This window comes from Rana temporaria, chromosome 7 (genome assembly GCF_905171775.1).
Source record: "Rana temporaria chromosome 7, aRanTem1.1, whole genome shotgun sequence".
NCBI classification, from domain to species: domain Eukaryota; kingdom Metazoa; phylum Chordata; class Amphibia; order Anura; family Ranidae; genus Rana; species Rana temporaria.
In genome coordinates, this window is record NC_053495.1 from 117,838,132 (window position 1) to 117,860,464 (window position 22,333).

Consider the following 22,333-nt stretch of genomic DNA (forward strand, 5'->3'; position numbering starts at 1 on the left):
TGCCCCTGCTTTTAGCATGTGCAGCCTTACGCGAAACCCGACGTACGCAAACAACGTAAACTGCGTACGCAGGGCTCGCGTAACGTTATGAATCGGCATTAGTATGCAATTTGCATACTATACGCTGACCACAACGGGAACGCCACCTAGCGGCCTGCGTAAGAATGCAGCCTAATATATGAGGGCATAAGAGCCTTATGCCACGCATATCTTAGGCTGCAGTCGGCGTAACGAGCTCTCTGAATCAGGAGAAGTCGTTACGCCTGCGCAAGTAAGCAATTGCGCTGCGTAACTATGGTTACGCAGACGCAATTGCTTCTTGAATCTGGGCCATTATCTCTAGTATCTGTGTGTGCCTGTGTACCTGTCACAGGAACATTAGATGTAAGCTACTTTGGGGGCAATGAGGATGATCTGTAAATGCTGTAACGCACTAAAAAAAAGTCAGAACAACATGGGTTGGAAAACTATAACAGGATCCAGTCATTTAGACGTGGAGTTACAGGCAAAAGTATAGTCCAGACCTTAAAACTCACAGAGCACCTCTTTTGTGAATTATATGATGGCTTATCTGAACACATGTTTTGGTTCTATGTTCTATGTTTTGGTACCTCGCTGCCCGCCTGCTGATGAACCTGGCTATCCCTGAGACACTGTTCCTGTCTGTGTTCCTGGTTACAGTTAACTCTCGGTTACCTGCCTGGCTGTTCCCTGTTCCTGCTCTGCACATCGCAGCTTCCTCCAGATTGCTAAACCCTGACAAGCAGTGCACCCGGGACCTTCCTCTTCAGGCACTCGTTTCCAGTGGCGACTGGTGCTCAAAAATTTTGGGGGGCGAAAACAAACGAAAAAAAAAAACAATTGCAGCCTCACTGTGCCCATCAAACACAAATACTGTGCCCATCAATTGCAATCACTGTGCCCATCAAATACAGCCACTGTGCCGATCAAATGCAGCTACTGTGCCCATCAAATGCAGCCACTGTGCCATGCCATCAAACGCAGCCACTGTGCCATCATTTATTGCCACTGTGCCCATCAATTGTCACCACTGTGCCATGCCATCAAATGCAGCCACTGTGCCATCAATTGCCGCCACTGCGCCATCAATTGTCACCACTGTGCCATCAATTGTCACCACTGTGCCATGCTATCAAACGCAGCCACTGTGCCATTAATTGTCACCACTGTGACATCAATCGTCACCACTGTGCCATCAATCCTCACCACTGTGCCCATCAATTGTCACCACTGTGCCCATCAATTGTCACCACTGTGCCATCAATTGTCACCACTATGCCATGCCATCAAACACAGCCACTGTGCCATCAATTGTCACCACTGTGCTATCAATTGTCACCACTGTGCCATGCCAAACGCAGCCACTGTGCCATCAATTGTTACCACTGTGCCCATCAATTGTTACCACTGTGTCATCAATTGTTATCACTGTGCCCATCAATTGTTACCACTGTGCCATCAATTGTTACCACTGTGCCCTCAATTGTCACCACTGTGCCCAGCAATTGTTACCACTGTGCCCATCAATTGTCACCACTGTGCCTAGCAATTGTTACCACTGTGCCCATCAATTGTCACCACTCTGCCCAGCAATTGTAGCCACTCTGCCCCGCAATTGTCGCCACTGTGCCCAGTAAAATGCTGGCTGCCACTGTAAAATCCTCGATGTCTTCTCCCGCCCTCGGTGATGCTTCAGCCAATCAGGTTATCGGTAACCAGAACCCGGTGAACCTGATTGGCTGAGACGCCTGTCACTCTTATCCAAGGAACGCACCCCCAGTGCGTCCTGAGGATAAGCATCTGGAAGCCGACTACAGCCTGAGGGCTGTAATCGGAAAGCCTATCAGAGCCGCTGACCTCGTCAACTCAGTCTCCCACCTAAACCCTGACATTATCAGTCAGCCAGTAATGGAGTCTGAAAGGGAGGCCTCTCCACCTGAGGACTTTCCCACCTTCTGAATCAGCCCCAATTTTGGGACTTTCAGCTTCGTGAGCAACATGACCCAGCCCTAGCTTCTATGGACTCCTTTTTCTCTGCCGTGTCTCGCCCCGAGTCCAAGAACAGTAAACCCAATGCGCTTTCATGCATGTTCTCTGAGTCAGCCCCACCTTCCGAACCTGACACAGGACATGAGATATAAGAGAGGCCGACCTCGTCAACTCAGTCTCCCACCTGATCACTGACAGCAACCAACTGTCCCTGGACTTTTTGTCAGTATAGACTACTGTGGGAGATCTTAGAGACTTTTGGGTTGGTGCCACCCCTTGTGTGCTAGAAAGTCAGCTGTGTGTTTTTCTAAAGGGGACATCGGCCGATGTCCTGAAGAGCTCAGTCTTTCTGATTCCTTGTGAAGGGACTCTGCTCTTGTGACTCTAAAAAAAGGAGTTTGCATTTAAAAGGGGTTGTAAACCCTTGTGTTTTTTCACCTTAATGCATTCTATGCATTAAAGCGGGGGTTCACCCGAAAAAAAAATGTAACATTAGATTGAGGCTAATTGTGGGAAGCACAATCGGGTGTTTCTTTTTTAAATCAATGCAGTACTTACCATTTTAGAGATAGATGTTCTCCACCGCTTCCGGGTATGGTCTTCGGGACTGGGCATTCCTATTTGATTGACAGCCTTCCGACGAGTTGCCGAAAGAAGCCGAACGTTGGTGCGGCTCTATACGGCGCCTGCGCACCGACGTTCGGCTACTTTCGGCAACTCGTGACGCGCTGTATGCGACGTTTGGAAGGCTGTCAATCAAATAGGAACGCCCAGTCCCGCAGCCTATACCCGGAAGCGGCGGGAGAACATCTATCTCTAAAACGGTAAGTACTGCATTGATTTAAAAAAAAAACACCCGATTGTGCTTCCCAGAATTAGCCTCAATCTAATGTTAAAAATTAGTTTTTCGGGTGAAAAACCTTCTGTCACTCAGCAGATACCCCCCTCCCCCGAGCCCCCGTTACATTTACCTGAACCCTGTGTTTCAAACGACAGGAAAGAGCACACCAGCTCAAGCCGTTGTCTCGTGTCCTGATTGGATAGATTGATAGCAGCGCAGCCATTGGCTCCTGCTACTCTCAATCAAATCCAATGATAAGGGCGCCAGTGGGGCGAGCTTAGTCCAGCTTTCTGTGTGAATAGACAGAGAAGCAGGACACGGGAGGGCACCTGCACGGGTGTCCACGAAGGAGAGCACTTCTCCAACGGGCACTCGAGAAGAGGAGGAACCAGGAGCGCCGCTGAGGGGCCCCAGAATAGGAGGACCAGGGCCATTCTGTGCAAAACCAACTGCACAGCAGAGGTAAATATGACGTAAATATGACGTTTGTTTTATTTTGTTTTTTTTAAACCCTGAAGCTTTACAACCCCTTTAACTGTTTTCACTACAATGCCATATCTATAGTTTGCTTTAAGCAATTACTTCTTCTTCAGCTTTTTATAGAAATTAGTTAATTGTCCTCAAGTTGTACATAGTTCAGTTTTTTTGGAGTATTCCACTTAATCCCCTTAACCCTATCCAAGTCCTTAAAAAATAAAAACACCCCTAGGCTGGTTATTGAGTAAAAGTATGGCTGTGATGGTGTGCCTGGCTGCCGGGGAATCCACTAGGGAAGAACATGGGCAAATTTCCAGTGGCTCCTACAGGAGTAAGCGCGAAAGTACACATAAGGCCCCTTTCACACACGCGTGTCCATGTACGGACTCCACTTTGCTCAGCAGGGAACATTTAGTTGATCCCCGCTGAGCAGAAGGATGACAGGTCCGTCTCTGCACAGTGTGCAGAGATGGACCTGTCGGAGCTCCACTCTCCTCTATGGGGGGCCGGATAAAAATGGTCTGGTTGTCTGTTTAAACATCGGATCCGCCATGGAAAATAGGGTTTCCATCTGTCTGAATATAGTGGATCGGAGCAGATCGGATGTCAGTTGACATGTCACCACTCACATCCGTCGCTCCATAGACCTGCATGGAGTGTCCGTTCAGATCCGCCTAAAAAACTGACAGGTGGACCTGAATGGTCCATCCGTGTGAAAGGGACCTAATGCCCCATACACACGATCATTTTTCCCATTGGAAAAAGTCAGATGAGAGCTTTTGGTCGGTAATCCCGACCGTGTGTATGCATCATCAGACTTTTTCCAACGGAAAAACTGCTGGAAAAAGATAGAGAGCAGGTTCTCTTATTTCCCTTCAGGAAAAACTCAGATCGGAATTTCCTATCGTGTGTACAAATTCCGACGCGCAAAATTCCGACACATGATCGGAAACAAATCGACGCATGCTCAGAAGCATAGAACTTAATTTCCTTGGCTTGTCGTAGTCTTTTATGTCACTGCGTTCCTGGCAGTCAAAAGTTTACCAAACTTTTGTGTGATCGTGTGTATGCAAGGCAGGCTTGAGCGGAATTCCATCAGAAAAAACATCCTTTTTTTTTCTGACGTGAAAACCGATCGTTTGTAAGGGGCATAAGGCTTTTTACAGCAAAGCAGAAAATTATGCCCTAGAACACATGTACTATACCTGGTGGTAAGAAAGGAAAAGAAAATACATTTCTTTGAGCATTGTAGCCACCTTTAGCCTTTAATGGGTAAATTATTTGTCAGCTTTGCACAGTTTTCAGAAAAAAAAACTTTGAGGCATAGATGCTCCAGGTTGTTCAGATTAGTCAGCTGATATTTGTCAACTGCAATTTAAAAAAAGAACTACTAATACACATGCATAAAACAGTACAAAAAATATCTGAGTGGCTGGATATTCCAGTGAGCAGTGTTGGATAAATTATTAGTAAGAGGAAGCTACATTTAACTACTCATGTATCTCAACAATATAAATCATGGGACGTTATATACCCCTCCAGTGGACACAAATAGATAAAAAAAATATTATAAAAGTACAAATTTTATTTCTAACAATAAAACATATAAAATCCCAATTTACATGTGGCTGTTTGCATATTATTACCAGCAATCAATATCTTATGCCAACTAGATGCTTCCTAGAAAATGTCAGCTTTTCATAACTATTTACCCCCAAGGAGTTTTCAGTGTTAAGTCCCTATCAGAGGCATGCACACATTATGACCAATATGATTGAGAGCCAATTAACCTATCAACATTTTAAGATTATGGGTGGAAACTGGAGCACCAGTAGAATACTGAAAAAACATACACATTATACATTACTCTGTTTTTCTGTAATACATACCAGATAATCCCCTTTTACACTTGCACAAATAACCAGAAAACTGTTCTTCCTCTGTGGTAACAGATACATTGAACTCTGGCAACTCCACACACTCCATTCCAAATTTGCATGGCTGGCTTTTGCACATGTGAATATCTGTCTCACACAGAGAACCTGTGTATCCTGTAACAATATTAGTTTTATTTTAAGATTAGTTGTTTATAGGCACATTTTCCCACTGAAATATACTAAAAAGATGACATCTTTTCTAGTTCAGTTGCACGTAAATTGCTAAAGTAACTATAAAATTCACACATGGGTAAAGACTCTTGAGCACCTCTAGATTTAGAGTCACTGTGGCACCAGGTGCCTGGGGGAAGAGGAGACTGAGGACACTGTTTTTTCTGACCATCTGCAGCTTACAGTGAAGAGACACAAGGAGTGAGTTTATAAAAAAAGACCTAGAAAAAAATGTGGAACACCAGCACATAATGCAATTATTTGAGCTAATTAGGTACAATACTCTTAATTGTGCCCTTTTTTGGGCTACAGTGAATAATTAAAAAGCTTTAAGGATGTATGGTGATCTGTACTATTTTGACTTGCAACTGAGCCAGTTTCTTCTGTCCTTCTTCAAAAGAGCTTGCACAGCACATTTTTAAAACCCCAGTCTGCTTTGAAATTTTTGCTTGGGAAATACCTTGCTAATGCAGTATAACTACCTTGTGTCTTATTGCTGTGCTCCATCTTGCCATGGTTTATGACCTGTGACATGAACTCTCTTCCACAACCTCAACTTAGTAGCAGAGTTTGACTGTTCCTCATCCAGTTTTAAGCCTCCTACACAGCTGTTTCTGTTTCAGTTAATGACTATGTTTGAACCTAAATTTGAAATTGAGGCTCAATAGCACCTACTTGGTATAATTGATTAATTATATACCTGACTCTAACCCTACAAAATCCCTGACTTTGTGCAAGTGTACAAATTGTGAAGTGTAAGAATTGATGCTGGTTTGAAGTCAAAGGGTAGTGACACTAAATATCGATTTGATTTAGATTTTTCTTCTGTTCACCCACTTTGCATTTTGTAACTTAATAAAAAAAAGAAAAAAAGAATAAAATATACATTTTTGAAAACATTCTTACTTCACAGCATTTCCTCACACCTGCCTAAAACTTTTGCACAGTCCTGTACTGCCCTGTTGCATCACCTCCTAATAGGCACCTCTGTCTGATTTTTCAATCCACCCCTCTTTCCCAATTATAGATTCATGTACTGTGTACCACATATCACTGCCTCTAGCCTGCACCATACATTGCACAGTGCCTGCTGTTCACACTCTACCATTTTCCCTAGAGATGCGTGGCCAATTTTCTCAAACTTGACCATCATATACTAGTTCTCTCTTGCTGCACATACTACTCCTCTCATACCTTCTGCATCCCTTTTCTGCATGTATGGTCCCCTGCCATACCCTCTGAACTCCTTCACTGCACATACTGCCCACTGGTATAGCCTCTGAACTCCTCCATTGTACATGATTCCCACTGTTATACCCTGAACTCATCTTTTGACAAGTATTTCCCACTGTCATACCCTTTGAACTCCTTAATTGTACAAACTGCCCACTCTCATTCCCTCTGCACTTTTTTAACACTAATGCCTTGAACACCTGATCAGAATTTCTGATGAAAAAAGTCAGATGGAATTTTTTCATTGGTTATTCCGACCATGTGTGGGCCCCATCAGACTTTTTTCCGTCTGAGTTTAGAAATAGAACATGTTTTATTTTTTCGATCGTCTGTATGGAACTCCGTCGGGGAAAAAAACATGCATGCTCAGAATCAAGTCGACGCATGCTCGGAAAACATTGAACTTAATTTTTCTTGGCTCGTCGTGGTGTTGTACGTCACCGCGTTTTGGACGGTTGGAATTTGGTCTGATAGTGTGTATACAGCTTGAACGGAATTCCGACGAAAAATTCCATAGGATTTTATCCCATCGGAAATTCCGATCGTGTGTACAAGGCATTACAGTTCTTTTCTGACATAAGTTTGCTTCAATGAAAATTTGTGAAAATGTTTGCAAACTATACCTGGGCGAATTCCCTTATCCCTAGTATCCCTTATCTATATAGACAGACCCTTTCTGATAAGCAACAAAGACATCTAAGTAAAACATTTTTTTTTCAAGATAACATTTCTGAGAAATTTGAATTTTTACATCCTACATTCCTTTTGCATGCAAATGTATTAGGCAAATGTATTATACTGGACCCCCAGGCACAGTATTATATTCAATACATTATACTTAAAGCTGAGACTAAGAAAAGACTGAAAAGTAAGGGTCACCAAATGTTACCTGGCCAGCAGAGACATTTGAAGCTCACAGAATCCTCTATACATGTGGCATTATTTTGACAGGACAGTGATGAGCAAAAGGATGCAGAGACTTCACATTTCGTACCAGTGTATCCTACCGTGCAGTTACATTGAAACCTAAGAAAGCCATACAATAATAAGCTGGACACATGCTGTCAATTCTTCAGGGCTAAGATGTTTTGTACATTGAATATGTAATAAAAGACTTTACTCACCCGTTACTCTTATCAACACACAGTCCACCATTAAGGCAAGGAGAACTCTCACACTCATTTATGCTAATGTCACAGAGATCTCCGGAGAAACCAGGAGGGCATGTACATGAAAAAGATCCCAGCAGGTCATGGCAGGTAGCTCCATTCAGACAGGGGCCTGATGAACACTCATCAAACTCCACCTCACAATCTCTGCCTTAAAAAAAACAAGATGCATTTAGTGTACATGAGGGTAACTTTTTTTTTTCTTTTTCTTTTCTTTTAAAGCACTTACAATCTAACACCAACCAAAATTATTTTTCATTTGAGACGGTGCAGGCTTAGAACCCTGGTCAGAATTTACTCGTTGTCTGTGTCCCTAATAAAGTGTTAACATTTTTTAATCACATCTTGTCTGTTTGTTGGGTGTCGGACAAAACAGAAAGTCAGGAGAAATCTCCCTTCTATTGACACAAAAATTTGAAAGAGGTTTTAACACTTCCTTCCTTTTTCCAAACAAAAAAATATTGGGTGAAGTTGGTTTTTAAATAATCCAAATCACTTTTGGTGTAGCCCCATATAGTAGATTTACCAGATCTCTTTTATAACAGGGTGACCAGACATCCATCCCCGGTTTCCGATGACAGTCCCCACTTTCAACAAGCTGTTTCCAGATAAAATGTCATATAAAAACTATAAACTTAGAATGTGTCCCTGGTTAAAAAGTAGAGTCCCTACTGGGTGGCCAACTGCCCAATAAATTACAGTTTGTAAAAAAATTACACTTTTCTCCCCCTTGTTACTGTCTATGGAATCGGAGTAAGTGACCATTAAAATCTTCCCTGACACCTTGTTGACTTATGGCCTCAGTTGAGGTCACTTTCTAGCGTCCCAGCTATTGTTAGGAGGTAGGAAATGCTTTGTGAAGCACTTGCTTCACACTCCACTGCCTCTGCTGCCGATGCCACATGCACAGTCATCCTGTAACCCTAACCTCCTTTCTTCACCCCCATAAGAATGTAAACAATGGCTGCCAGCGATATCAGAGCTTTGCAGGTCTATGAAACAGCCATCATTTGTAAATAAGCTAATTTAGAGAAGGCTGGAGCTGGATTAAGAAGACTCATGAGTGACATTCAGTGTAGGGACAGGCTACGACTACTATTAAAATGTAAAAGGCTGCCAAGCAATAAAGAGGTGTTCCAGAGTCCCAGGCATCTTCTGATCAGAATTTCTGCCTGTAGGTGACAATTATTACTCTTACTGCCCACCTGCCCAAGCTGGGAATATCTCCCTCCCATTAACCCTCGACGCTGGGCATTCAGCATTCCCACTGACCACGATTTGGGGTTTTTGTACCCCACTGACCACAAATGTCAGGTATTAATTCCCCTTACTGATGCTGGACATTTCTTCCTTCCACTGATCATAGCAGTTTGCCATTTTTCCCTGCAACTGACAAGCAATAAATGGGGCGCCATGATACTGCTGACAGTTTAACTTTATACTGTACATTACATACTTCTGACCAGAGAGATTATTGTCCCAACAGTTGATGATTGCTATATCCACTTGTGGACCACGTGCCCACCTGCAAGGTATTGTGGGTGGGCAGCTCACCTCGTACAGGCAAAGTTACGTACGTCACTGCCTTTTTCCAAACTTGAGAAGCGCATATGCACGCCCCTTCCCCCCGCCGATACCCACTGGGATTGTACACAGCTGGAGTCTGTCAGCAGGTCCTGGCCATGAATCATTGGTCGGCTGTATCCAATCATACCCCAGAGTATAATGATCAGAATTGGACAATAAAAAAAAACAAGCAAGTAAACAAAATACAAAAACAGCGTTTAGGTCCTGTAAAAGATATCGCAATCCCTAATAAAAACACCTTTTGAATGCGGCTAGGGCATGTATTCCTAGTATGTGGAAGCAACAATCCCCACCAGTGGTGTCACAATGGTTTGCAAGGGTGTGTGACCATTACAGCTGCCTTAGGGGAAAGGGAGGAGAAACACTCGCTGGATGCCCTGGGATCTGTTCCGAATCTCGGACGAATTTACGTCTTACACTTGAGAAAGTCGTTCCGAGAAAATTGGATACTTGGGACCATCAACCTCGCCAGAACTTCTTACCCCCCCCCCTCATTTTCCCCCTACTGTCCCCCCTCGTCCCTTTTTGACACCTTTGGTGTCGCCCACTCTTTCCCCTTTTCCTTTTTAGATGAAATTCCTTTGGTTTGCATTATTCTTTGGCTCTGCTCCTGGGAAACCAGGACTGAGAGCCCCACTGTCTTGACATTGATCACTACTTTATAAAGGCTTGGTACCTGCAGATGGGGATTAAAGGGGTTGTAAAGCTTCATCTTTTATTTTCTAAATAGGTTCCTTTAAGCTAGTGTATTGTTTTTTCACTTATATTTTCCTTCGATTTCCCTTCTAAATTATTTTTTTCTTTGTTTGAATTTCTCACTTCCTGTTTCTCCTCAGTAAGCTTTCCACCATCATCCGAGCGGTGGAAAGTAATTTAGAACAGCTTACTGAACACCTTACTGAGGAGGAACAGGAAGTGAGAAATTCAGACAAAGAAAACAAAGAAAAAAAACATTTAGAAGGAAAATTGAAGGAAAAGATAAGTGAACCAACAATGCACTTGCTTAAAGTAACCTATTTAGAAAATAAAAAACAAACCTTTACAACCCCTTTAAGTCTGCTTCACTCTGCAGGGTGTCGTACTTTTCCCCTAACGTTCACATTTAATGGTTTACATATGTCCGGTAGATCTAACCTTCTTCCTGGTTTGGAAGTTCCCCCGATTTTTCAGAATTAATTGCAGGTCATAGCTGTTGTGGAGTCTTTAGACCACAATTTCCTGCTCCCCCACAACACTGTAAAGGGTCCTCTAGCGGTTATATCATTAATGTATGTAGACCTAATGGACTTGTTATAATTTTTGCCTTTTATTATTTGATGTTGGTTGATATTTGTGATACCATACTATTTTGTACACACTGCTTACCATAAAAAAACAGTGTTTGGGAGAGCCAGGAATATTAGGAATCTCTTTCCCCAAGTAAATTAAAAGTGTTTAGAACATCAATTAGAGATATACCAAACTTTCTAAATATACACAAGGCACATATTTTTGAAAGAAAAGGAAGTACCGTATATACTCGAGTATAAGCCGACCCGAATATAAACCGAGGCACCTTATTTTACCACAAAAAAAATGGGAAAACTTATTGAATCGAGTATAAGCCTAAGGTGTCCATCTGCATGATTCACTGTGCCTCACCTTGCCTCACTGTGTCCATGTGCATGCCTCACTGTGTCCATGCCTCACTGCGCCCATGCCTCACTGCGCCCATGCCTCACTGTGTCCATGCCTCACTGTGCCCATGCCTCACTGTGCCCATGCCTCACTGTGTCCATGACTATACTGACGTTTAACATGGGAGTCTATGGAAGGGGTGCCTGGCTTTGAAAAACTAGTGCTCCCCAGCTGTAGGTCCCCCAGACAACAGACTTTGCACACTTGTAGAGGAGAAATGGGGCTACATGTGTGCCAAGTTTCGGGTCCAGGGGACCTATGACCGGCTGGTACCGGGTCCCCAAATCACCAGGGAAATTGCCGTTTAACATGGGAATCTATAGAAGGGGTGCCCGGCTTTGAAAAATCGGTGCTCCCCGGCCGTAGGTCCACCAGACAACAAACTTTGCACACTTGTAGAGGAAGAGTGTGCCAAGTTTGGGGTCCAGGGGACCTATGGCCGGCCAGTACCGGGTCCCCAAAGTCCGGGAGATCAGGCACAAAAAGGTGATTCGAGCATAAGCTGAGGGGGGGCATTTTAAGCACAAAAAAAATGTGCTGAAAAACTCGGCTTATACTCGAGTATATACAGTACTTAGTTTGTCATTTTATTTTCCATTGGCAAAATTGTTTCCTGGACACTGAGGGTAAAAATTTCAATATTCAACAATTTATTAAAAGCTTCACACAACTTATTATACAGTATATGGTCTGAGGTGCCCATGTGGTCTAATATATGAAGGGTGCACAATCAGGCTCATTTGCACTAGGTTAAGAGAGCAGAGGATTGATTGAAAAAGGTAGTCTGGATTAGGCCTCTTGCACACTGCAGGTTGAAAAAACTCAGTACAGTGTTTTTTTTTTTTTATTGATATAAAATGCTGGCCATTTTTTACAATGTTACCAATCATTATTTTGCACCGGTGCACACAAATATGCACATATATGAGCAAAAATATGAATGGATTTTCCTTAGGAGGGTATTATGTGGGCAGATATACATGCATAAATATGCGCAAATTCACGCAAAACCAATGCCTGAAATTATGTCCAAAAAAGCAGAAGCTCAAACATCAGTACTATGTGAAAGAGGTCTAATAGGAAAGTTCTAACCCTGTTAGGCATTGAGGTCATTCTTACATATCTAGGAATAAGAACACTTCTCAGCATTTTATAAGAGGTAAACGAAATATAATCTTTGTGTTGAATAGCGTTTCCCTCAGAGGTTTAAAGAAAGAATTTGAGATTAGCTCTAATTTGTATTTGTAGGAAATATCTAGTACCAATTAGAAACAATTATATACAAAGTATTTCTCCTTCTTCATGACTAGGATCATACTGTTTGCAGTAACCTGTCGCCATCTATGATCTTTATTATGAATCCCCATTATACTGTAGGTGAGAGATGGTAATTAATGTTTCATTCATTGAATGATTACAATAATTGATTGTGTGTTTTTTGCATTCCACTGAAACCCAGAACTAGTGAAGTTCCACTTCTTGTTGTTTTTATACAGTACATTTTTCATTTACAATCATTTTTTATGTACACTTTTAACTAGTAAACTTTTTTTTATCTTATATTATATCATTTAATTATTCATACTTAATAATTTGTAGTTAATGAATTAAAAGTAAGCTTTATAAGCATTTCATAAAATACATTTTCTGTACCCATTGGTGCCCTATGTTTATTATTACATGTCAGATGTTAATATACTGGGGCACTGAATTAACAGCTCCAATATTTAAAATAAAGAGCGGGTTTCTGTGTGGACAGAGGTTGCCACCATCCCTACAGTCATTATACACCCATATAAAAATTCTCTGCTGAGACTTTGAAGGCAACTAAATCAATTGTATAGAAATCTTCACTTCATAAAGTGAAAAATATATAAAATTACCTAAATGTAGTAATAAAAAACATATATACAGTACAGACCAAAAGTTTGGACACACCTTCTCATTCAAAGAGTTTTCTTTATTTTCATGACTATGAAAATTGTAGATTCACACTGAAGGCATCAAAACTATGAATTAACACATGTGGAATTATACATAACAAAAAAGTGTGAAACAACTGAAAATATATTTCATATTCTAGGTTCTTCAAAGTAGCCACCTTTTGCAGCAGACACATCTCTAGAACTGTTGAGAGGAGACTGTGTGAATCAGGCCTTCATGGTAGAATATCTGCTAGGAAACCACTGCTAAAGAAAGGCAACAAGCAGAAGAGACTTGTTTGGGCTAAAGAACACAAGGAATGGACATTAGACCAGTGGAAATCTCTGCTTTGGTCTGATGAGTCCAAACTTGAGATCTTTGGTTCCAACCTCCGTGTCTTTGTGCGACGCAGAAAAGGTGAACGGATGGACTCTACATGCCTGGTTCCCACCGTGAAGCATGGAGGAGGAGGTGTGATGGTGTGGGGGTGCTTTGCTGGTGACACTGTTGGGGATTTATTCAAAATTGAAGGCATACTGAACCAGCATGGCTACCACAGCATCTTGCAGCAGCATGCTATTCCATCCGGTTTGCATTTAGTTGGACCATCATTTATTTTTCAACAGGACAATGACCCCAAACACACCTCCAGGCTGTGTAAGGGCTATTTGACCAAGAAGGAGAGTGATGGGGTGCTTCGCCAGGTGACTACCTCTTGAAGCTCATCAAGAGAATGCCAAGAGTGTGCCAAGCAGTAATCAAAGCAAAAGGTGGCTACTTTGAAGAACCTAGAATATGAAATATATTTTCAGTTGTTTCACACTTTTTTGTTATGTATAATTCATAGTTTTGATGCCTTCAGTGTGAATCTACAATTTTCATGGTCATGAAAATAAAGAAAACTCTTTGAATGAGAAGGTGTGTCCAAACTTTTGGTCTGTACTGTATATATTACAGGACAATCTCCCAAAACATAATTGCTCCAATATTAGGATGTTTCATTTCTGGGTCCTGTCAGGCTTAAGAAAGAGGGACTAAAGTTACAATTCCAAACAGCGAGAGACAGTAGGTTGTACATGCTTCCAATCAGTCTGCAGTAGCTGTTCTGTTGCGGGAATCTGTCCATCTTTCCTCAGCCTGACAGCTGTCTGGAACATTTTTGGTCATACATGCAGAGCTTGCCTCAGTGCCAGTGCTCCCCTTCACCAAGGTGGCTGTGGACATAGCCCTCCGCTCCTCAGGAATATTTGAATGCAGCAAACACATTTGCCTTTGCTTCTATATTAAATAAGTGTTTTATTGCAGCAGATCAATGCCCTTGCCGTTCCCTTTTGTTTTTTTAGGGACTGTACATTACCTTGTGCTGTTGGAGGATAGCTGGTGGCAATGATCTGGATTTTAAAGACTGTGTGCAAGGACTTTTACATTGTATTGCATGTCCTGTTGCTGCAGAAATAAGTTGTTTTAATCTCACATTATTACAGAATGTAGATATATTTACCTGTAAACTCTAATGGACAGACACAAGTATATCTTCCAATCTGATTGAGGCATGTACCTCCATGCTGGCAGGGATTAGAAATACATTCATCCACCTCAATGTTACACAATGCTCCTTGAAAACCAGGAACACAGTAACATGCTTGTCCATTTCCCCTTTCCCTGCACACAGCCCCATTCTGGCAGGGGTTCCAAAGGCACTCGTCTTCTGGAGTTTCACAGAATGTCCCCTTATAACCTATAGCACAAAAGCAGGTGGAACCTCTTTCTGCCACATAGCACTGTCCTCCATGTCTGCAAAGATTCCTGTGGCATCTACGCATTTGAATATCACAATTTTTTCCCTTGAATCCTGCTTGACAGCGGCATTCATAGGTCCCTGTATCAAGAGTAACCTGGCACGTTGCATTCTTTGGGCATGGATTTGAGAGGCAGGGATCAGAGTCTGCACAGCCTACAACAGATGTGCAGGGCTCGTCATATTTACATGGAGCAGAAGAGCAGGGTGTTAGGCTTTCTTCACAGACAGTACCTAGGAAATAAAAAAAAGACATTTAATACATCTGTAAAAATAATATGATACCTTACTGCACAGTTCAAGGGATGATGCTACAGAAGTGCTGGGAGTTGAGAGCTCATCTCTGGTGCTCATGACATTCATCCCAGATGGATCACCAATACCATCTGATAATCATAGGAAATAAGAACTCCACTGAGCTCTCACCAAATGTTTCATGCGCACTTCAAGATATTAATACGGTTCACTACTTTCAGGTATTCGCATTCGTATTTAAAAGTAAAAGTGTGGCATTGTAAAAAAATAAAAACATACCTATCTACCTTATGCAGCATCAGTCCAATGCTACAGCTGCCCCCCCCCCCCCCTCTAGTGTTGGGCGAATGAGTTCAGGCCGAACATTTGCCTGTTTGGCGGTTACCTGAAATTTCAGGGTATTCGCCCCGTCGAACCCTGCAATGCACTGCGGGTTGCCCAGTGCATTCTGTGCCCTGATTGGGCAAAGCTGGTGTCCTTAACAACTGATGATTCATCAGCTGTCAATGGGTTTCCCCACTGACAGCAGAACTAACCAGTTGCTGACTGGCTCACGCCGATATAAGTCGGCAGAATGTCTCTGCTGGGCGAAACCCTGTATGGGTACGTTGTATCCTTTAAGAGCCCCCAGCAGGGGGACCAGATAAGCATGGCCAAGGGGCGTGGGCACGGTCGCCAGCACAGGGATTTGTGTGTGTAAACACACAAATGTGTCTGTGTCCTCCGTGCTTTGACAGTTCTTATATAGGTAAGCACAGGGCCCTCTGGCAATGTCACTTTGTAGCATTAAAACATGTATCCCAGGGCAGTACCCAGACCCCTATACCCCTTTTATGGCCAATTACTTGCATATAAGTCTTCAATGGGCTATTTTGATTTTTCCTGTTCAGCTCCCATAGGCTTCAATGGGGTTCGCTGTTCGGGTTAGAACTTTTCCCCTGTTCAGGAGAGCTGCTGTGAACCGAATAGGGGGTCGTTTGGCCCATCTCTACCCACCACCTCTTTTTTTTTATATAATTTTTTATTCAAATTTTTCAGTTGTAACAAAAACATATACTGCAAACAATATATAAACAATATCAAGGGAAGGAATAAACATACGTTGGAATAGAAAATAAATCTAGCTTTTAGGCCTATCAAATAGAGAAAATAAACCAGCAGAATAACATATTGAATTCATAAAACTAGAATTGTAAGGCCACACAGTATGCCTAATAATGAATATTACAACTACTCTTAACCTGAGATACATTACTTTCATATCACTGCTTGGAGTCTTCCTTTCTTATACCTTCCTTTCTCTACTTTAAAAGAAAAAAAATACCTTTTCCCCTGACCCCAACACAACAAACTAACAAGCTTCACAACTTCCAACACCCCCCCCCCCCCAAGGAATAACCCATCAGGCCAGGCGCACATTTAAGCTTAATATTTAAAAACTAAACAATCAACATACTGGGGTGTGCAAGTAAAGGTTGTCCATGGCTGCCAGGTTTCCATAGATTCCTCCTCTCTACCATAGAAAGATGCTGTCATGTATTCCATTGTCCTAATTTCATCTATTCTAGAAAACCAACGTTTCAGAGGTGGTGTAGCTGTAGACTTCCAGAGATCTGCAATACATGCCCGGGCAGCATTCAGCATGTGTGCTACCAACAACTTTTTTTATATTTATAAAGGGGTATCTCATTTAAGTGCAAGAAATATCCCAAAGCATCCGAACCAAGATCAAATGATGTCAACCAATTGTTTGATCCAATTCCCACATCCTTCCAAAACTGTATAATTAATTACCCACCACCTCTAAGCCTGAGAACTGAGAGATCACCTGACCAATGATTTCAGTTCTCAGTTCGCTGTGAGCAGAGAGCAGTAATGCCTCGTACACACGGTCAGACTTTCCAAGAAAAAAAGTCAGACAGCCTTTCTTTTTCAGAAATTCCAGCCGTGTGTAGCCTCCATCTGACTTTTTTTGTCGGAAATACGACAGACCTTAGATAGAGAACCTGTTCTCTATCTTTCCGTCGGACTTCCGACGGACTCACGGTGGAATTTTGCATGGTCAAAAGTGGGAGCAGTGCGCTGAGAGGCTGAGCCAGCTGCTAGTCAGGAATCTTGGTGGATCCTGACATAATTTTTGTGATCCTCTCACCGCAGTGGGTTTGTGACATCAGGCAACAGTGGACTTTAGCCTGCTGTCGACTGATTCTGGGTCACAGGAGTGCAAAACTAAGTGCACTGTGACCCACATGAGAAGTATGGCCAAACACGCTTTGTCCTAACACCTTTGTGCTGACCTTGTCCTAACAATGGTTTCCCACTGAACAAAAAGAAAGAAAACACACCTTGCCACTGCTTATAGCTCCAATCGCAAAGCATCTCTTGACTTGCTGTTGACCCATGTTTACCATTGAAATTTGTATCATTGTTCTTTGCACAATCACCATCTTGTGCCAAATGCTAATTCTCATTTTCTAGTAGTAGTAGTAAATTTGAGCAGAATTAAAACAGTTTTGATTACCTTGCACAAAATGATTTTATTTCATTTTTGTAATGAGTGGCCGCTACTTTTTGCATGAAAAGAAGTACATTTTTTTATTAAGATTGTTTATTTTATTCAAATTTTGTGTATGTCAAATATGTATGAGCCAATCAAAAAAAAATTTCCAGCAGGAAAACGGCTGAAATTTGTCTTGCATACACACGGTCACGCTAATCTTGTCTGAAATTCCGAACGTCAAGAACACGGTGACGTACAACACGTACGACGAGCCGAGATCAATGAAGTTTAATAGGCAAGCTCTTCGGCTTGATTCTGAGCATGCATGTTTTTTTCCGCGTTGTAATTGCATACGGACGACCGTCATTCGCGATAGGAACTTTTCCTGTCATGAAAATTGAGATCCTGCTCTCAATCTTTTCTTGGCAGGAAAACTGACAGAAAGTGTGATGGAGCATACACACAGTCGGAATTCCTGACTAAAAACCTCACATCGCACTTTTGTTGTCGGGAAAACTGATCGTGTGTATGAGGCCTCGTACACACGACTGAGAATCTCGTCGTAAAAGAAACATTGTTTTCCTCAACGAGGCTTTCTTTGCATATACACTGTCAAGACAAAATCTCGTCATTCTCAAAAGCGGTGATGTACAACACGTACGACGGCACTATAAAGGGGAAGTTTGATTCCACTTGCGCCACGTTTGTGGCTGCTTTTGCTAATCTCATGTTACTGCGTGTTAAGTAAAAGTTTGGTGAGAGACGATTTGCGCTTTTCAGTCTGTTACAGCGTGACGAATGTGCTATCTCCATTACGAACGCTACTTTTACCAAAGGCGCGCTCCCGTCTCATACTTTATTCTGAGCATGCGCGGGTTTCTAAGCATACACATGAACGTGTTTCTCGTCGTAAACCAGCCCGACGAGAAACACGACGAGGAAATTGAGACTCCCGACGAGAAAAAAGAGAGCATGTTCTCTTTTTTTCTCGTCGAGATCCATGACAGTTTTTTCGACGAAAAACATACACACGACCGGTTTCCCCGCAAAAATGCTTTGCCAACATTTTTCTTGATGGATTTTGCAGAGGAAAACGGTCATGTGTACGAGGCCTGAGGCATTAGAACTGATAAGCTGCAATATATTATATTTTAGTCTGAAATTCCGAACGTCAAGAACACGGTGACGTACAACACGTACGACGAGCCGAGATCAATGAAGTTCAATAGGCAAGCTCTTCGGCTTGATTCTGAGCATGCGCGTTTTTTTCCGCGTTGTAATTGCATACGGACGACCGTGATTCGCGATAGGAACTTTTCCTGTCACGAAAATTGAGATCCTGCTCTCAATCTTTTCTTGGCAGGAAAACTGACAGAAAGTGTGATGGAGCATACACACAGTCGGAATTCCTGACTAAAAACCTCACATCGCACTTTTCTTGTCGGGAAAACTGATCGTGTGTATGAGGCCTCGTACACACAACTGAGAATCTCGACGTAAAAGAAACATTGTTTTCCTCAACGAGGCTTTCTTTGCATGTACACTGTCAAGACAAAATCTCATCATTCTCAAACGCGGTGATGTACAACACGTACAACGGCACTATAAAGGGGAAGTTTGATTCCACTTGCGCCACTCTTGTGGCTGCTTTTGCTAATCTCATGTTACTGCGTGTTAAGTAAAAGTTTGGTGAGAGACGATTTGCGCTTTTCAGTCTGTTACAGCGTGACGAATGTGCTATCTCCATTACGAACGCTACTTTTACCAAAGGTGCGCTCCCGTCTCATACTTTATTTTGAGCATGCGCGGGTTTCTAAGCATACACACGAACGTGTTTCTCGTCGTAAACCAGCCCGACGAGAAACACGACGAGGAAATTGAGACTCCCGACGAGAAAAAAGAGAGCATGTTCTCTTTTTTTCTCGTCGAGATCCACAACAGTTTTTTCGACGAAAAACATACACACGACCGGTTTTCCTCGCAAAAATGCTCTGCCAACATTTTTCTTGATGGATTTTGCAGAGGAAAACGGTCATGTGTACGAGACCTGAGGCATTAGAACTGGTAAGCTGCAATATATTATATATATATATATATATATATATATATATATATATATATATATGTATATATATATATATATATATATATATATATATATATATATATATATATATATATATATATATATATAATTTGTTCTTTCCCTGGATGAAAACTAAAAAAATTAAATATGTATGAATAGAATAGCTGTTTAATTTAAATTATTAACGGACACAAACTGTTTTACATACACCTTCAGACTTGCATAAAAACTGCAAATCTGTCTTACTCTGCATCAGGACAGCAATGTTGTTAGCAGCTATTCAATTAGTTGCTATAGAAACCAGTTGATACCCATCCAAAAGCATTGCCATGGTAACTAGAGAAACAAAAGATGAATCTTATTATAGGGTACCAATTTTATATGTCCTGCAAGATAAACACACCAAAAGCTGGTGTCTTAAATGGATTAATGATTTGGAATTATCTTGTTAATGACATTCAGGGAAGGGTTTAGTGGTAATATAAAGAATTATATGTATTATGAAGATGTAATTCCATCTATTTGTGACAATAATACAATCTGTATAATGTATATTTAGTGATAATACAAGAACAGGTACTGCATTTTGAGAACACGGATAAATTGGCACTGTTTTATCACTAATGTTCCAGAGCCGTGACATGGAAAAAACAAGTTTAGGGATTAATTTTTGGCATCCTGTGAATTTCTACCACACAGCAGGAGATGCCAGACCTTGCAGACAAGCAATCACAATGTGAATTGACATGGCAGAAAATTCAGTTGCTCAAGCAGAATTTAAGAAGCAAAACAAATTAGCAGAAATTAAAGTAAATGTAGACTTTAATTGTCATCAAGTATACATGTAGTTAGACAACTTCTGGTTACACAAAGCAATACCATCATTGAATTTATGTATTAAAGCAAATACTTTTTGCCTAAAGTATAACTAAAGGTCGGAACTTTTTTTGGATAGAGTGGAGAAGGGTTAGAACCCCTGTCAGGTTTTTATTGCTGTCCATGCCCCGTTACAGAGATTGACCCTCTCTATTTTCCTGTTTACCATTATCATTAAAAGTGAAAGTAAAAGAAAATCCCAAATTTTGGGTTGTCTCCAGGATAGAGGGGAAATCTTCCAATGGGTCACTAGTTCTGGCAAGGGGGGGAGGGGGTGGGGCATGGGGGCTCCAAGGGATACCCCTAATTTGCAGATTTTCTTCTCACTTTCTGTTTTGGCTATGAACAGGAAGTGAAGGTGACCCTCCCTTACATTATCCAAAATTAAAACAAAAGTTTAACTTATAGTTTTACCCTAAAGAGTAACTCCACTTTCGATAAGAAAAAAACATTCCCCTCTATGTGATCAATGTACATTGCAAGGATTTTAACTAACTTTGTAGCAGATTCCTACCTTTTGTTATTCTGAAGAAATCCCTGTATGTTTGTCTGTGTCCATGTGGTGAGCGAATCAGTATGGGAGTGGTTTCATAATTACCAATCAGTTTCTGCATCTGCAGGGCTCGAATGAGGTAAATTGAAGGGGCTGCGTCCCTTTAGACGTAATTTCCTATTGGTAATATCTTGCCAAAAATGAAATTTTGTTGCAGGGGAGGCCTGAAATCTAACTTGTATCTTAGTGCAGGCTTCTGGGAAAATCTGTGAGCCAATCAAACAAACAGAAAGTGATGTTTCTGGGGGGGTGGTCAGTACACATTCTGTATACAGAACATCTCCAGGTAGCCATATTGCATTGCATTTTACAAAATTTTAGAGCTGCAGATTGAAAAGGAAAGCCAATTTGTTTTATAACATGCAATTACAAATATGACTTGAATTGGAATTTGTAATATGCTATATTATTTTTTTTTCATTTGCTATTTTTTTCCCCACGAAAGTGGAGTTAACCACTTCCCTACCGCTGGACCTCATATGACGTTCTGGACTTTCGAAGTGAGGAGGGGGGGTATCTGAATGATGCCTGCAGCTACAGGCATCATTCAGATATCCATCTTTTCAGCCGGCGATTCTGTGCACGATAAGAGTGATCATATTGGCAGTTCCTCTGCTTGATCGTTCTTATAGGCGACGGAAGGGGACATCCCCCCTACCGCCGCCATCCTGTAATCGTCCGGCGCTGGCTCACGACGATAGAGATTTCCGGTGACCAGATGCTTACCAGTCATCTCTATGACTGTCGGAGGCCCGGGCGTGAGAAGTCATAATGTTCCCGGAAGTAAACAAAGCTGCAATTGCGGCTGTCAGCATGAGATCAGTGAATCTCATGCTTTCCAGCCTGGAGGAGCGATGTGGGGTCTTATTGACCCTGCATCTCTCCATAAAGAGGACCTGTCACTAACAATTCCTATTACAAGGGATATATACATTCCTTGTAATAGGAATAAAAGTGATAAAAAAAATGTAAAAAAAAGTGTAAGACATTTTTTTATAACGCCCCTGTCCCCGGTAGCTCGCGCTCAGTAGCGAACACACACACGTAAGTCCCGCCCACATACAGTACAGACTAAAAGTTTGGACACACCTTCTCAATCAAAGAGTTTTCTTTATTTTCATGACTATGAAAATTGTGGTTTTACACGGAAGGCATCCAAACTATGAATTAACACATGTGGAATTATACATAACAAAAAAGTGTCAAACAACTGAAAATATATTTCATATTCTAGGTTCTT

General features: G+C 41.7%; 1 protein-coding gene across 1 annotated transcript in view; it reads right to left on the bottom strand.

Moving 5' to 3' along the window:
* Positions 1-22,333, bottom strand: part of CRB1 (crumbs cell polarity complex component 1) — a 139,386-nt gene that overhangs the window by 82,129 nt on the left and 34,924 nt on the right. The window contains exons 2-5 of the mRNA XM_040359888.1: positions 14,527-15,057; positions 7,794-7,989; positions 7,559-7,695; positions 5,218-5,379 (exon numbers count right to left, since the gene is read on the bottom strand). Coding sequence (XP_040215822.1) covers positions 5,218-5,379; positions 7,559-7,695; positions 7,794-7,989; positions 14,527-15,057 — 1,026 coding nt within the window. The remainder of the gene's footprint in view (positions 1-5,217; positions 5,380-7,558; positions 7,696-7,793; positions 7,990-14,526; positions 15,058-22,333) is intronic.